This window comes from Lonchura striata, chromosome 16 (genome assembly GCF_046129695.1).
Source record: "Lonchura striata isolate bLonStr1 chromosome 16, bLonStr1.mat, whole genome shotgun sequence".
Classification (NCBI taxonomy): domain Eukaryota; kingdom Metazoa; phylum Chordata; class Aves; order Passeriformes; family Estrildidae; genus Lonchura; species Lonchura striata.
In genome coordinates this window covers 14,833,882-14,849,082 of record NC_134618.1, presented here as the reverse complement: position 1 = coordinate 14,849,082, position 15,201 = coordinate 14,833,882, and the positions used below count along the sequence as shown (strand labels likewise).

General features: G+C 52.5%; 1 protein-coding gene across 1 annotated transcript; it reads left to right on the top strand.

The window, feature by feature from the left end:
• The first annotated feature begins 5,225 nt into the window (after nt 1-5,225).
• KPNA7 (karyopherin subunit alpha 7) lies at nt 5,226-11,764 on the top strand. The gene is made up of 10 exons (XM_077786962.1): nt 5,226-5,288; nt 5,926-6,066; nt 6,603-6,688; nt 7,358-7,626; nt 8,094-8,176; nt 8,622-8,885; nt 9,228-9,461; nt 9,790-9,972; nt 10,397-10,546; nt 11,541-11,764. Exons 1-10 carry the CDS (start codon nt 5,226-5,228, stop codon nt 11,619-11,621), a joined length of 1,554 nt encoding a protein of 517 aa, XP_077643088.1. The 3' UTR covers nt 11,622-11,764.
• Nucleotides 11,765-15,201: the final 3,437 nt, after the last annotated feature.

The window sequence follows — 15,201 nt, the reverse complement described above, 5'->3', positions numbered from 1 at the left end:
TGCCTAAAGGGGCTCCAAAGAGCTGGAGAAGGACTTTGGACAGAGGATGGACAGACAGGACACAGGGAATGGCTTTCCAGTGCCAGAGGGCAGAGTTGGATAGGATATTGGGAAGGAATTTTTCCCTGTGAGGGTTCTGAGGTCCTGGCAGAGGTGCCCAGAGAGGCTGTGACTATGCCTGGATTCCTGGAAGTGTCCAAGGCAAGGTTGGATGGGGCTTGGAGCAACCTGGGATAGTGGAAGGTATCCCTGCAGAGAATTGGAATGAGATGAACTTTAGGGTCTTTCCAACCCAAACAATTTCATGACTCTCTGAACTGACACATGCCCATGGCTCCCTAGCTGCAGAGGAACAGGGGCAGAAAAGCAGGACCACATTTTCGAGGCAGCTCCACTAAATTAAAGGAAACCACAAACTGAACCTTGAGCCTCAGAAAATCCAGCTGCAGTGCCCGGCTTTGCCTCTGGCTCAGCAGTAAGGCAGAGATAACAATAAATCCCTTCTCCCACCTTCTGCATGTCCTGATTAGACAGACTGCAGCAGATGGGGGCTGTCATTGTTCCGTGCCTGTTCCGTGCCTGGCACAAAGCAGCTCCGATCCCGGCTCCCGCCCGAGGTGGCTGCACCAACAATAGCTCTGACAAGAAGCTGGTGGTGCTGCTGGGGAGGTCACAAGCTGCCCAACCTCTGCCAGCCCAGGAGGGACCAGTGCAGCCTGTGGAGTTAGCACGGCCTCCCTCACAAACTGTGTGCCAGGAGGATGGATCCCAACTGAACAAGGAGGAATTTCCAGGCTCCATCCCTGCCACACTCAGGAATGCTGCACATCCATGAAGGCATGAAGCTGTGTCAGGGAGATTTAGGCTGGATATCAAAGAAAGGTTCTTTCCCCAGAGGGTGCTGGGGCATTGAACATGCTCCCCAGGGTATGGGCACAGCCCCAAGGCTGCCAGAGCTCCAGGAGCATTTGGACAGAGCTCCCAGGTACAGGGTGGGATTGTTGGGGTGTCCTGGGCAGGGCCAGGAGCTGGACTCTGACCCTTGTGGGTCCCTTCCAGTCAGGATACATCATGATTTTATAGACCACCAGCAGTTACATCATCAGCTGTTTCAGGAACCCACATGGATATCTCCTTGGTGTTAGTGTACCTAATAAGTAAAATTAGTTTGTTGATGTTCATTTGATGGAAGTGCACTGTTGCTGGCAGAGAGGACATTGTGTGAGAGCAGCATTCAGGGGTGGGCAGGGACCCCTCCTCTGCTTCCCTCCATCCAGCTGAGGCTCTCCTCTCACAAAGGGGTTACTCCAACCAGCTGCTGTGCCTGTGCAGCACCCCAGGATGGACCACAGGGTGTTCCTGCCTCGTCTCTCCCCGCCACAGAGATGCCACATGCTGACAGAACCCTGACCAGTACCTTTATCCACATGCAGTGAAGGTAAATCCATGCAAGAAACATGAAAAACACAGGAGAGGAAATCAGGGCTTTTCTCTCAGGGCTTAAAATGAGTGTTTTCAAGTCTACCCCAGTCAGAGTCTCACTGAGGTGCAGTGTGGGGTGAAGGGTGGCAGGGTGGGGGAGAACAGCCTCAAAAAAAACCCTGCACTGGAACCACAGCTTCTCATACCTGTCACAATGTGGATTTTCAGCTTGAGCACACAAAGCTGAGCTCAGGGGACACTGTCATGTAGATTTAGGGGTTTATCTCCTTTCCTCTCCATTAGCTGTGATACCTTCTTATTATGCTGAAACCCAAAACTTTTCTTTCCTCCAGTGGTTGTTCCCTTCCCCATTTGAAAAATATTGATCTCTCTGTGTCCTCAGCACAGGTTCAAATCCACCCCCCTCATCCTCAGCCTGCTCCTGGGGTCGACTGTGTGGCAGTGCCACCTCTCATGACATCAGGGACCAGAGTGAAGGACAAGGAGAGGGATGTTCATCCATTACACGTGTTTTTCTCTCCCCATCCTTCCTCTGTGTGCTGAAGGTGACAGGGAACTGAAGAGGATGGGGCTGATTGTGCTTGGCAGGTGGAGAGGGAATGGAAGGAGCAGGGAGAAAAAGAGCAGCCTGGGACAACCACAAACCTCTCCCAGCCTTGTTTCACATTCACATCCTGCAGCACCTTGGGCGAGAGCTCTCCAGGCAGGGGACCAAAAGCTGGGGGCTGGCCTGTGCAGGAGGTTGCCCCCACTTACCTTGGGGTGTGATTTTCAGCCAATTTAATTAAATTGCTTGGCAAGGTTGTGAGGACTCATCTATTTCAGCTTGAGCCAGGCCTGTTTTGATTTCGTGTTGGCTGATTAGGAATTAGTGGAAACAAACCGCTCAGAAAACAGAATTAGAGGGTGCACGCTAACTTTTGCACCAGATTAAGTTGAATTAAAAAGCAATTGAAATGTAATTTTCCTGTCTCAAGCAGCCAAGAAACAAGATAATGCAACCAGTGGCACTTGAAGCTTAAAATCACAGCAGCCAGGATTAGCACAACTGGCTTTTTAATGCCTACAAACAACAGATTTATCTGAAGGTCTTTCCTCAAACCTTTCCTATTACCTTCCACATAAGGCTGTGTACAACTCATTTTATTTGCTTTGAAATGCAGAATTGGTGTGGCACCAGGACTTGAATCCAGGACTTTGAGCAGCCAGGATATTGCACAGTGTGTCTCCATAGATATTTCCATGCTGGGCAATACTAGTTGTTCCCTGAATTCCTGTAATTTGGATTGGAATGGTTCTGTGTGCACAGCTGGAAAGTGCACACCCCCTCCAGGGGTGTGGAGGGTGCAGTTCCCATCTGCATCCCAGCATCACCTTCCTGCAGCTCTGAGTGTCTTTGTTCCCCATCTCCCTCATAGAAAAAGATGTCAAGTGGTTTAAAGTCAGGTTTTAATTAAATATTTTAATGACTGTTTTCCCTACCCATTTGGGAAACACTTGCTCCTCCCTTCCCCATCAGCTGGAGCAGACTGGCACCCCTGCACACACCAAGAGGGCTTTATGAGGCTTTGCTAAAAGGGTGGTGGTGTGGAGGGGGTGCCAAGCCAGGAAATCTTCAGCACCTCAGAGTCCCCAGAAGTGCCCAGAGTGCTGCAGCCAAGCCCTGCTGCAGTGGTTATCTGGGGGTCAGGGGGCTGCTGTCCCTGTTGGCCCCAGCAGCAAGAGCAGGACTGGGGCAAAGGCTCCATAAATGGAAATATCTCCTGACTGATGGAGACTGTCATGGGCACAGAACACAGCACTTTGTGAGCTGCCCAGCAGCTCCTGGCCAAAAGGACTCATGGGGATAATGGGCTCCTGCTGGGTTTCTCTCCTTGCCACCTCCCTGCTGTGCCAGCCAGCAGCTCAGTGCCTGATGATGCTCCAAGTTGCTTAATCCTGTCTTGGCTCACTTGGAACCTCTGTGCAGCTGATTCTGCCTGGCTCCCTGGTCCTGGGCCCCTGTGACTGGAGGAGGTGCTCTCCTGGCCTGCAGCACCACTCACAAGCTACCCAGACAAAACAAGGGGCACCCCAGGCTGCCAGGCATGGGGTGGCAGAACCCAGACTGTCCCCCACAGCCCAGGACACTGTACAGGCACAGGCTGGCATCACACACAAAGTGTCTTGGCCAAAAGCAAGGTCAAAGCTGGCAAAACATCAATGTAGGGAGGAGATCTGGGGGTTGAGTGGTGGCCCAGACAATAAGACAGGCACCAGCATTCCTCCTCCAGGTGCATCCAGGTGAGGCAGCAGGTGTAGATAATGGGGGCTGTCCTGGGAAGAGCCAATTGTGGAGGGGAACTGGGGGTGTGTGGTCCCATGGTGGGGATAAAAGAGGCAGTTGAGGGTAGTGAGGTATGAGGCAGAGTTGCAGTACAGTAAGTGGTTTTTTTTTTCCCTCCTTTGGGGATGCTGGGTGGTTGTTTATTTTCTTATACCCCATTGTGAGGTTCCTGGCTTTTTGGGGCTTGGCTGGGATCAGTGGGTGGGATGTGGTGCCCTTCTGCTGGGATGGGGTGGAGAAAGCTTCCCCCAAAAGAAGAGGCTTTCTGGGGTGTTTGGCTCTGTTGGGGGGACCAGAGGTGGGGAGGCTGGAGCAGATCTTGATGTTTGGTGTTGGGATTAAGGCCATGGGGATGGTGTTGAGCCAAAGGGTGCCTCAGCCTGGCCCTTCTGGAAGCTGGAGGAGGTTTGCAGCTGGATGCATGGGATAAGAGCTGATGCTGCTGGTGCCTGGCCTTGCTTACTGGGCCAGGAAACAGGGAGAGAGAATGAGAAAAACACCAAAACCTTGAACTTAAAAGGGTGGTGTGAGGGAGTCCTTGGAAGCTGCTTTGAGCTGCAGGTGTTGGCTGTAAGCCTGCAGGGGAGGAGAGGAGGCACCATCTGTGTGGGATCAGCCCCTGTGTGTGTGTTGATGCACAGCCTGGGTTTAGGGGTCCCATGATGGTGTCTGCTCTGAAAATATCTCCCTTAATGCTGGCTGGAAGCCTTGTTTTTCTGACAAAAGCTGTCTGAAAGCCATATCTTGGTCTATTTGTGTGTATATCTCTGGCTTTTGCTAGGAGGTGCTTAGAAATTATTTTGACCTGTCTCTATTTCATGATGTTCCCCTGGCAGCCTGTACTAGTTTCTCGATTTCCAGAACTCTTTTTATCAGCTGAATTTCGTCATTTTGTGTCCCTGCATGTGACCGTGGGCCTTTCCTAGTTGAGGTGCAGTGGAGGAAGCCAGGTTGGGCTCTGTGGTTGAGTGAGAGGCTTGGATGTGGCTGTGTGTCCTTAAATCAGACCTTGAGCTGCTCCTTTTGGAGGCAAGAGGCTTTGCCAGGTTTGGGTTGTGTGTTAAAGTGAATGTAAAAGCCTCAGGATCAGGGCTGGAGGAAGGGGGTGTTCCTGTCACCGTGGGGTGTCTGTGTCTGGCTTCCTCCTGGGACTGCAGCAGCTGTAATTTTTGTAGCCTGATATTAAGTGGTAGTTTGTGCTTGTATTTAGTTCAGTGGCTCAGCTGCAGTGTGTGAGGATCCTACCAAGCCCTGCTTGGGGCAGGGGAACTCCAGTGTTTCCCTTGCTGGGAGTGTGGGGTGGAAATATGTGGCCCAGGCTGCTGGTGGGAATGGAGGGTCCCAGCCCCTTCGGTGGCTGGCAGGGGATGGTTCTGGGCATCTGTGACCTGACCCTGCTGTGTGCTGACCCCCAAGAGCACGTGAGGGTTCCTGCACTTCTCTCAACTCTGCCAAGATGCCAGTCAGGAAGCACGGTGGGCACATGAAGTTGTTCAAGAACAAGGGCAAGGATCAAACTGTGAGTACCCACCTGCCTGTGCCAGCATTTTGCACCCCAGCAGAGCCCACTGTTGGCAGGAGCTGATGGAGGAGCTTCTCAAGGTCCATGGCCCCAAAGCTACCTGTGTGAGGGAGCAGGGGAATGGCCCTGGATACCTTCAGCTGGGATGTTTGGGGGGCTTTTGGGATGTGGTGTGGGGCTGGCTGGGCTGTAAGGAGCATGGTGGCACAGGGGGATGTGAGTTTTGGGTGTGTGGCTGTGGGCTGGGGAAGGGAGATGGCTCAGCCCCAGGCTGCTGAGCTCTCCACAGCCATTATCCCTGTGGAGTTGGGGCTGGTATGGGATGTCAGGTGTAGGATCTGTCAGCTTGATTTAAGCCAGCAGAGGCGATGAGGGTTTGCCTTTCAGGTTTGGAAAATCTACTTTTAAAAACACCCAGTGGTTGCTGGTTCATCCAGCAGCCCATGTCCTTGGGAGGCACCGAGGGAGAGGCTTCCTCTGTCCCATCCCCTACATCACCCTCTAGGCCACGGTGAGGAGATGCTGGCTCTGCACTCCTCCTGTGGGAAACGTGGGGCAGAGGGCTGCAGGGGTGACCTCCCCGGGGAATGGGGCAATGCAGATATGAGTGGGATGGTGTTCTTCTTCCCCCCAGACCCTGCGGAGGCAGAGGGTGGAGGTGAGTGTTGAGCTGAGAAAGGCCAAGAAGGATGAGCAGATCCTGAAGCGCAGAAACATTTCCATTAATTTGGAGAAGGAGAATCCCTCTCTAGAACAAGACAGAGCAGCTGAGGTGGTGAGTGCTTGGTGCCCTGCACCTGGGTCGGATCAGTGCAGCAGGAATCATCCCCTCCTTGGGCTGCTATCAATTCCAGCTGGGGTGGCCTGGGTTAAGTAGCTGGTGCTGTTCCTGATCTCCATGCCCAGTGCTGGGGAGTGTTTCAGACTGCCTGGCCTTTGTCCATGCAGTTTTTCATGGTGATGATGTCCTGCTGGCCTCCCTTGATGGCAGGTAGAACAGGCTGGTGCTCTGACTCGCTGGGAGCTGCTCCTGTCTGGCTCCCTGCACAGCCAGGGGTAATTACTGAGCTCACAGGCCCATTATGGTGTCAGTGACTCTTTCACTGCTTGATTACAAGCATTAGTTGCCTTGAAGGCTTTTGTGGATTGTCTTCCTCTGCCTCATCTCGAAACTGTGTTGCATAAAGAATAGACACTGCTTAGATATGAAGTGGTGACTGAGCTGGGTCTAGACAGCTGATTGACTGTTGAGATGAAACCAGAGGGAGTCCCAGCTCCCCGGCTGACTCTGAATCATTCCCTGTGACACAGATTGTTCAGCCATCCTTGGAGGAGATCGTGGAAGCTGTAAATGGGGAAGACACCCAGCTGCAGCTGCTTGCCACCCAGGCCACCAGGTATGTGCCCAGCTGCTGGAGCTGTGCTGGGACCTGGGGGCAAAAGGCTGCAAGTTCCTGTTTGGGGAGCTCTCTAGGGAGATGGCAAAGGGAGAAGGAGCCTAGTAACCCAAACTGGCAGTGGGAATCTCAGCTGGTGCCTTTTCTGTGGCCTCTGTGCCATGCTTGGCTCACCATCCTGCCCAGACCCAACCAAGGGGTTGGCTGTGCTGCCCCTTCCTGTGCTGTTCCAGGAATTATGTTGGATCCCACAAGAAACTGAGTGCCAGATGCTTGGGCAGGACAAGAACTGGAGAGTCTGGCTCTGTAAAGGGTCGGTGCTGAGCAGGGCTGTCCCCACAAGGGTCAGAACAGAAAGGACCACAGGGTGCTATCATCACCTAGCTGGCAGCAGGGGTGTCTCCTGAGGGTCCAGGACAGGCTGCATCCCTGCTGGTGCTTCCTTGACTGGCTCGAACTATTGAGCACCATGCCCAGTGAGTATGGCTGTGAGGATGTCAGGGCTTTACTTCCATCAGACACCCTGCTCCTGCTTCAGCATCTTTAGCTGTGTCTTCCCTCTGTATGGCAGCCCCTCTGCTGAGGGTTGTGCCTGGCCACAGGGCTATGGGCTGTGGTGGCACCATGCAGGGTTCCTCATGGCTGGCTGTGCTGTGTCCTCTCTCACAGGAGACTTCTGTCCAGGCACAAGGACCCCCCCATCAATCAGATCATCGAGCTGGGGATCATCCCCAGGCTGGTGGAATTCCTGGGCCATGCTGACAATGCTGCCCTACAGTTTGAGGCAGCCTGGGCACTGACCAACATTGCCTCTGGCACCTCAGAGCACACCAGGGCTGTGGTGGAGGGAGGGGCCATCCCAGCCTTCATCTCCCTGCTCTCCTCTCCACACATGTACATCAGCGAGCAGGCAGTGTGGGCCCTGGGCAACATTGCAGGTGAGAGGACCTGGAGGGGCATTTGGAGGTCCTTGACTGAGCTGGGGACTTGATGGCCCTTGCGGGCCCCTTCCAATGGGGAATATTCTGTGATTCTGCTGGGGAGATAAAGCATTGGTCTCCAAGCTACTGCCCCTATTAAACCCCACAACTCTTCATCCTCTTAGTGTTGTCTGGCAGCCTTTAAGATCCTGTGTTGGCTGTGCAAGAGGATTTTGGCCAAAGCCAAGGGCAAGACTGTCCTGCTGGGGTGGTTGAACCCACTAATGTCACCATAGGGAGAACAGAATGGGCCATGCCTGGTTGGCCTGCTGGCACTCCAGTCTGCCCAGTAAATCCTTCCCACCTGGACATGCCTGGTGTTGTGTGGCTGGTGGGTCACCCAGCCCTGGCCCTGTCGGTCTGTTTGATATTGACTGTCTTGTGACTTGGGCAGATGCAGTGACCAACCTTTTTTATCTGTCCAGGGGATGGCCCTATCTACAGGGATGCTCTTATTGCTCATGATGTGATTCCTCCCTTGCTGGCTCTGGTGTCACCTGCAACTCCAGTAAATAACCTTAATTTTCTTGATTTAACAGCTCTTAATGCACTGGGTGGTGGGTGAGTCCACTGTCTGCCTTGTACACAACAAACTCTTTGTATAACTGAATGAGACCCCACTCTAAACTGCTTTTATGGCCCTGCCTATGCACAAAGCTGGGGGTGCCAAGCAGACAACCCAAGTGAATGTGATTTCTTCCAGCTTTGGCTTTCTTTTCCAGCTCTGACTCTCTCAGGCTAGGAATAAGATGGAACTGGTGCAAGGCAGACTTGCATATGCATGTGGAAGGGCTGAACTTGCCCTTTAAGCTTCCTGCTGCTGCTCTGTGGTGTCTCTGTCCTTCTGCAATGGTTCCCCACTCTTCTGTTTCTCTGTAAGAACCTTCCCAGGATAACACAGACTGGGAGGCTCCTGGGGGCAGTGAGGATCTTACACCTGCCTTATGTTTCAGGTTGGGTTCCTGAGGAACATCACCTGGACACTGTCAAACCTGTGCAGGAACAAGAACCCCTGCCCTCCCTTGGATGCTGTGCAGAAGATTCTGCCAGTCCTTGTCATCCTCCTGCAGCATGAGGACAAGGATGTCATCTCTGACTCCTGCTGGGCTGTCTCCTACCTGACTGATGGCTGCAATGATCGCATCCAAATTGTGGTGGAGACAGGGATTCTCCCAAGGCTCGTGGAACTCATGGACAGCCCATATTTGACTGTTATGGTAGGGAACAACCAAATCTCCACCCTGTGGTCCTTTATTGTAGAAAGGTCTGAGGAGAGGGGAGGCAAGTGCTTTTGTTCTATGTGGCAGCTGAGGTGTGCTGTCCCCTCAGCCCATGGAACTGACTGCCTGCTTGTCAAACCCCTGCTCTGTTCTGGGGGCTGGATAGAGACTCTAAAGCTGCTTAGTGCAAATGAGGGATGACAGGGCTGTAAATAAACAGCCATCACCCACAATGCTCTCCTTGTGTGAAGGATCAAGCACTTAGGGAGGGATCTTGCTGGGCTTTCTGTCATGTATCCCTTGAGGTAAGGACTCTGCTTATCTCTAATCTCTGTCTAGACTCCAGCTCTCCGTGCCATTGGGAATGTGGTCACAGGCACAGACCAGCAGACCCAGGAAGCCATCAGTGCTGGTGCCCTGACTGTCCTGCCCCGGCTGCTGAGGCACACCAAGTCAGTGATCCAGAAGGAAGCAGCATGGACCCTCAGCAACATTGCAGCAGGGCCTTCCCATCAGATCCAACAGATCATCAACTGTGGGTTATTGCCACCTTTGGTGGAACTGCTCGACAAGGTAAGGGATGGGCACAGGGCTGCTGAGGGAGCAATGTGAGCTTCAGGAGGCCTGGGATGGCTCATTTGTGAAGCCCTTGGCCCCAGAGCCACCTGAGCATGCTGTTTCAGAGGTGTTGAGATCCTTGGCACAGCCTGAGCATTCCAATTTGTCAGTCCACCTGCATGGAAACGCATTCTGGAGCTGCCCTTGGCCCCTCTGCCAGGTGTCCATGCGTCACCCAAAGGGGCTGGGAAAGCTGCAGATAAGGGAAATGGTTATCCTTGCTTCATGCCCATCCTAGAGCATACTAAAGCTTGGGAATGCCTTTGCTGTGCTGCTTTTCCAGGGTGATTTCAAGGCTCAGAAGGAGGCTGTGTGGGTAGTGGCCAACTTCACAACTGGAGCAACAGTGGATCAGGTGGTGGAGCTCGTCCGTTCCGGGGTCCTCAAACCTCTGCTCAACCTGCTTTTGGTCAAAGACAGCAAAACCATCCTGATCATCCTGGACACCCTTTCAAATCTCTTCCTGGTGAGATCTGTTCATCCTGGATGCTGTTTTTTAATCCCTTCCTGATAAGGTCTCATCTTTTGATTTCCTTCTCCCAAAGAGCAGCAAGGAGTGAGCCAAATGCTCACATTGTGTGGTGAGAACAATGATTTGATTTTTGGAGTAAGAGGGACTTTGTCTTGAGTACCCATAGGTTGTCTAAAGGGCATGGCAAGATTGAGTTCCCAGTGCTGCTCTTCATCCTCTGCTCACTGGTTTGGCTGGCAGCCCCCAGCAGAGACTGGTATTCCACAGGCACCACAGTCACATACCTGGCATCAGGAAGGGACCATAAATTCAGGGACTGTGAGCCTTTGACTTGTAGATCAGGATTGTAATTACAGAAAAAGCATCTCAGACCTGTTACTGATGTTCTGTTTTCTTGCCTGGCTTTCCAATGTTACAGACAGCTGAGAAGTTGGGAGAAACAGAGAAGTTGTGTCTGCTGGTGGAAGAACTTGATGGTCTGGAGAAAATTGAGCACTTGCAAAACCATGAGAATTCCATGGTCTACAGAGCTGCCCTGGACATTATAGAGAAATACTTTTCTGGTGAGGTATGTGAGCCCTTGCTGTTTCTCAGCTGAAAATGTGAAGTTATTACACACTGGAATGAAGCACTGAGTTTAAGGATACTGGAAGAGGTTTTTTTGGAGGAGACTTCCACATGACCAGAGTAGTCCTTGCAGCTTCTTTCAGGTGTTTTTAAAGGTCTGTAAAAGCTCCGAGTTGTCAGCCAATGAGTTGGGCAGCAGACATGGATGCCTTGATAGCATCTTGCTGCTGGAATTTAAACTGGCATCAGCTGGAGTTACTGCAGTTACTGATATGAATACCAAATGTGGAGAGGTTTCCTCCTTCAGAGCTGAGCTGGCTTGTCACTATGAATGGCAGCCTCCTACTCAGCTGATAACAGTGCTCAGGTTGCATTTGGATTACTTGACCCTTCTCATGGTAAAGAATCTATGGAAAAAGAAGATAGGACACCAGCTAGGAGCTGCAAGGGTCCAGTGACTGTCACAGGAGCCATGTTTGGTCCCAGCCTTAGACTTGCAGATGGGAAATCATCAGGGAAGAGGCTCAGAGGCCTGGCAGACCTTGGAACTCACTTTGGGTGTGAGCTGCAGCAGGGGGCAAAGGTCTGGTTTAGTCCTTTGCCAGAGCAGGGTCTGTGGGGTGTCCCTGTGAGAGGCTGTGGAGGAAATTCTCCACACCAGCTCCTGCTGGAGGGGCTGGATTCCAGGGGAACATCCCCCTGAGCAGTCCTGGCTTGTTGCTGTTCCAAGCAGGCCATTTAATTTCAGTGAGCTCTACCACTGCAGCCACTTTTATTTCCTTTTGCTTCTGGTGTCTGAGCCCAAAGGCTTGGCTGCTTTTGTGTGGGCTGCAGGGACACTGCAGCTTTAGGGTGCTGCAAGGAGCAGGAGTTCTGTTACAGTCAAACTGAGATTAACAGGATTTTTAAAGCAAGAATAAAACAGAGTTGCTGTAAAAAGCTTAGGTTTATTCAAATGCAGACACTATAAGTAATTTCTGTCATTTTCCTCCTAGGAGAGCATAAACCTGGAGCCCCAGACTGGCCAAGATGGGCTGTATGATTTCTCAGTGGAGAAACAAGACTTCAACTTCTGAAGATGAAGCATGACACAGCTCTAAACTGGTGGGTGGAGGTACTTTGGAAGAGCTCAGACATCCAAATTGTCAGGAGTAGAGATGTTGAGCCTTTTTACTTCTGAAACTTGTCAATAAATTGCACTTTTTGGCTTTGTTCCTTTTGCCTTTAATTATTTCCCCCCTTCTTTAAGCTGCTGTTGCAAATGACATGGCTTGTTTTGTTTTTTTTTTTTCCAGTAGCATCTTAAGGTCTTGCAGGAGTGTTTTGGAGCCCCTGATCAAGTTTTCTGGGTGGGATCTTTCTTCTGAGCTGTAGGAGAGCAGCATGCTGCCATCTGATCTTTGTTCTGAAACTTCTAGACTTGACTTGGAGTGGCTGAAGTAGCTCTAAAAAACTGTTTGAGAGATGTTTCACCTTTCTGCAGGCACCATCATTGCTGTGGGAAAGGAGCTGAGCCAGGCCCAGGTGGATCAGTGGCCTTGCTGTGTTACTTCACCTGGAAGATGTGGATGTGGGAGCTGCTGAGTAGATGCTGCTCCTTTGGAAGGGAGGTTGTTGGAGGCAGTGCAGGGGCAATGATTCACCTCTGCTGCAGCTTCCCTGTTGCCATCCATCAGCCTGCAGCCCATCGATCTGGCTCTGCTCTTTAATTCCAAGGACCTGTATTTCAGGTTTCCGTGGTGTGTCCCTGGCTCTTGTTCTCCTTCTCTCTAAGCCCTCCAAGTGTGGTCTCCAGCAGAAGGTGAGGATGGAGTTGAGCCCATGGCACAAAGGTTTTGTGCTGTGGGTTCTCAATGAGCTGCTGGCCACTGCTCCATCCTTGCAGTGTTGGTGGTTCCCAGCAGACCCTTCCCCAATCCTTTGCTACCCAGAGCTTGAAGCAGCTCAAAGGCTTTGCTGAAGGCAAGGTGAGGGAGCAGCTTTCCCTCCCTGCTTTGGGGGTTTGGCTCTTCAAAGTGTCCCTGGGTGGGCTCAGGGCTCTGCTGCCTCAGGGGCAGTGGGAGGTGATGTGACAGCTTAATCTGGAGGGGAAATCTCCTCTTCAGGAAACAGAGGCTCTTCCTCTTCCCTGGATCTGTTCATCAGAGGATTTATGCATTTCTCCTGCAGGCCACCCAGGGAAAAGGGAGTTGGTAGTAAATGTGTTCTCTGGGAGGAGCTGGGCAGCCCCGCTTATGGGTAACAGGGCTTAGTATCATTTATTTAATATTCAAATACTGGGATCTGATGAAATGCAAAGTGCTTCTTACATCCAGAACTATGGACTTAGACATGATACAGCACTGCCTGAACATGCACCTGAGCCAGGGCTGCTGCTGCCTGGGCTCTGTGGGCTTCCCACTGCTGATGGGGCACCTGGGAATGGCCACAGCTCCCTGGGCACAAGGAATGTGAGGAAGCTCTTTCCTCAGACACAGAGCTAGGGCCTGTGTGCCTGCCCCGAGTTTGGATTTTGGTCCTCTGTGGACCAGCCCTGTTGGCTTTTCCCATGGCCCAGGCAGGGCTGCTCTTTGCTGATGATCTGATTAAGAGAGAAATAGGAAATATCTTGGTTTCTTTTTCTGGCATGTGCTGGACATAAATCTGTGGTGGGTGGTGTTACACAGAGCCAGGGGCCCAGAGCTGTTCCTTTCCATCCTTGTGTCTGTAACTTAACAAAATATTGTCCTGAAGGCAGAGGCCAGGACAACATGCCCCTCCTAAAAAGAGTGTTGGGACGTGCCTGCTGTCTCCCCTGGCAGCTGAAGAACTGGGCCCAGTGCCTGGGGATCACCAAGGCTCTGTGTGGGTGTGTGAGCGACCTGCAGGCAGCTGCTTGCCTGGCCTGGGGCGCTGCCCTCCCCTGCCAGCCCCAGGCACAGGCAGCAGCTCTGGGGCAATTCCAGCTGGGGGGCAGTGCAGGCATCCCCTCCTCCCAGGGGGATGGGATGGGACACCAGTGAAAGGGGCATGATGATGCTGTCCTTCCTCAGGGCAGCTCAACCTCCCTCCTGTCATGCACAAAAAAAAGTAGTTTTTCTAATTAAAACCTTCCCCAGAGGAGCAGGTGGAGGATCATTGAGGCTGGGAAAGACCTCCACAATCTCCCACTGACTTCCATCAGCTTCTACCCCTTTAGTGCCACCTCTGCTCCCTGGAACATTCTCAGGAGTGGGGACTGCTTGAGCAGTCAATAAATCTTTTCGAACATCTAACCCTGTCACAACCTGGGGCTTTTTCCTTTGTGTTGGCACTTGGGAGAAGAGTCCATTCCCCACCTGGCACCCTCCCATCAGGGAGTTGTAGACAGTGAGAAGGTGCTGTCCCTTTTCTGGAGATGGAACAGGCACTGCCCCCGCCTGTAGTGGTGTTTACCCCAAATTAAGACTCCTTTATTCCTATGCTACTTTCAGGCATCCCTGTGCTCCCTCTGTGTCCCCCCATACATCCTCCATGCCACTGTGAGAGCCCCTATTCACCCCCAGGCACCCTGTCACCCTCCTGCTACCCTGCATGTTGCCCCTGTTCCACCCCTGAGATCACCTATTCATCCCTAAAGGGATCCTATTTGTCCCTTTTCATCCCAGGACAGCCCTAGGCACCCCAATTCCTCCCATTCCACCTCTATTTGCCCCTATGCTGTTCCTCAGGTATCCCCCATCACCCTTTCCCCCCACATCCTGCTCTTATTCTGCTCAATTCCCCCATTATTATCCTCTATTCTCCCATTCCTTTTCCCTCATTTCCCCTCTATTCCCCCATTCCATTCCTTTTCCCCCATTCCCTCTATTCCCCTGTTTTCCCATCCCTATTCCTGAATTCCCCCTCTATTCCCCCATTCCCCCACCCCATCCCTATTCCTGAATTCCCCCCTATTCCCCCATCCCATTCCTTTTCCCATGTTCTCCCTCTATTCCCCCATTCCCCCCCTATTCCCCCATTTCCCCATCCCATTCCTTTTCCCGTCCCCCCTCTATTCCCCCATTTCCCCACTCCCATTCCTGAATTCCCCCTCTATTCCCCATCCCTACTCCCCAATTCCCCTTCTACTCCCCCATTCCCGAATTCCCCCTCTATTCCCCCCATTTCTCCATCCCCATTCCTGAATTCCTGCTCTATTCCCCATTCCCCATCCCTACTCCCTAATTCCCCCTCTATTCCCCCATCCCTATTTCCTCACCCCATCCCTACTCCCTAATTCCCCCTCTATTCCCCCATCCCTATTTCCCCACCCCATCCCTGCTCCCCAATTCCCCCTCTATTCCCCATTCCCCCATCCCAACCCATCCCTGCTCCCCAATTCCCCCTCTATTCCCCCATCCCTATTTCCTCACCCCATCCCTATTTCCTCGCCCCATCCCTGCTCCCCAATTCCCCCTCTATTCCCCCATCCCTATTTCCCCATCCCTACTCCCTAATTCCCCCTCTATTCCCCCATCCCTATTCCCCCACCCCATCCCTGCTCCCCAATTCCCCCTCTATTTCCCCACCCCATCCCTGCTCCCCAATTCCCCCTCTATTCCCCCACCCCATTCCCGTTCCGCCATTCCCGAATTCCCCGTTCCCCCGCGCTCTCCCCTTCGCCAGGGGGCGCTCCCCGGACCCCTCCCGCGCATG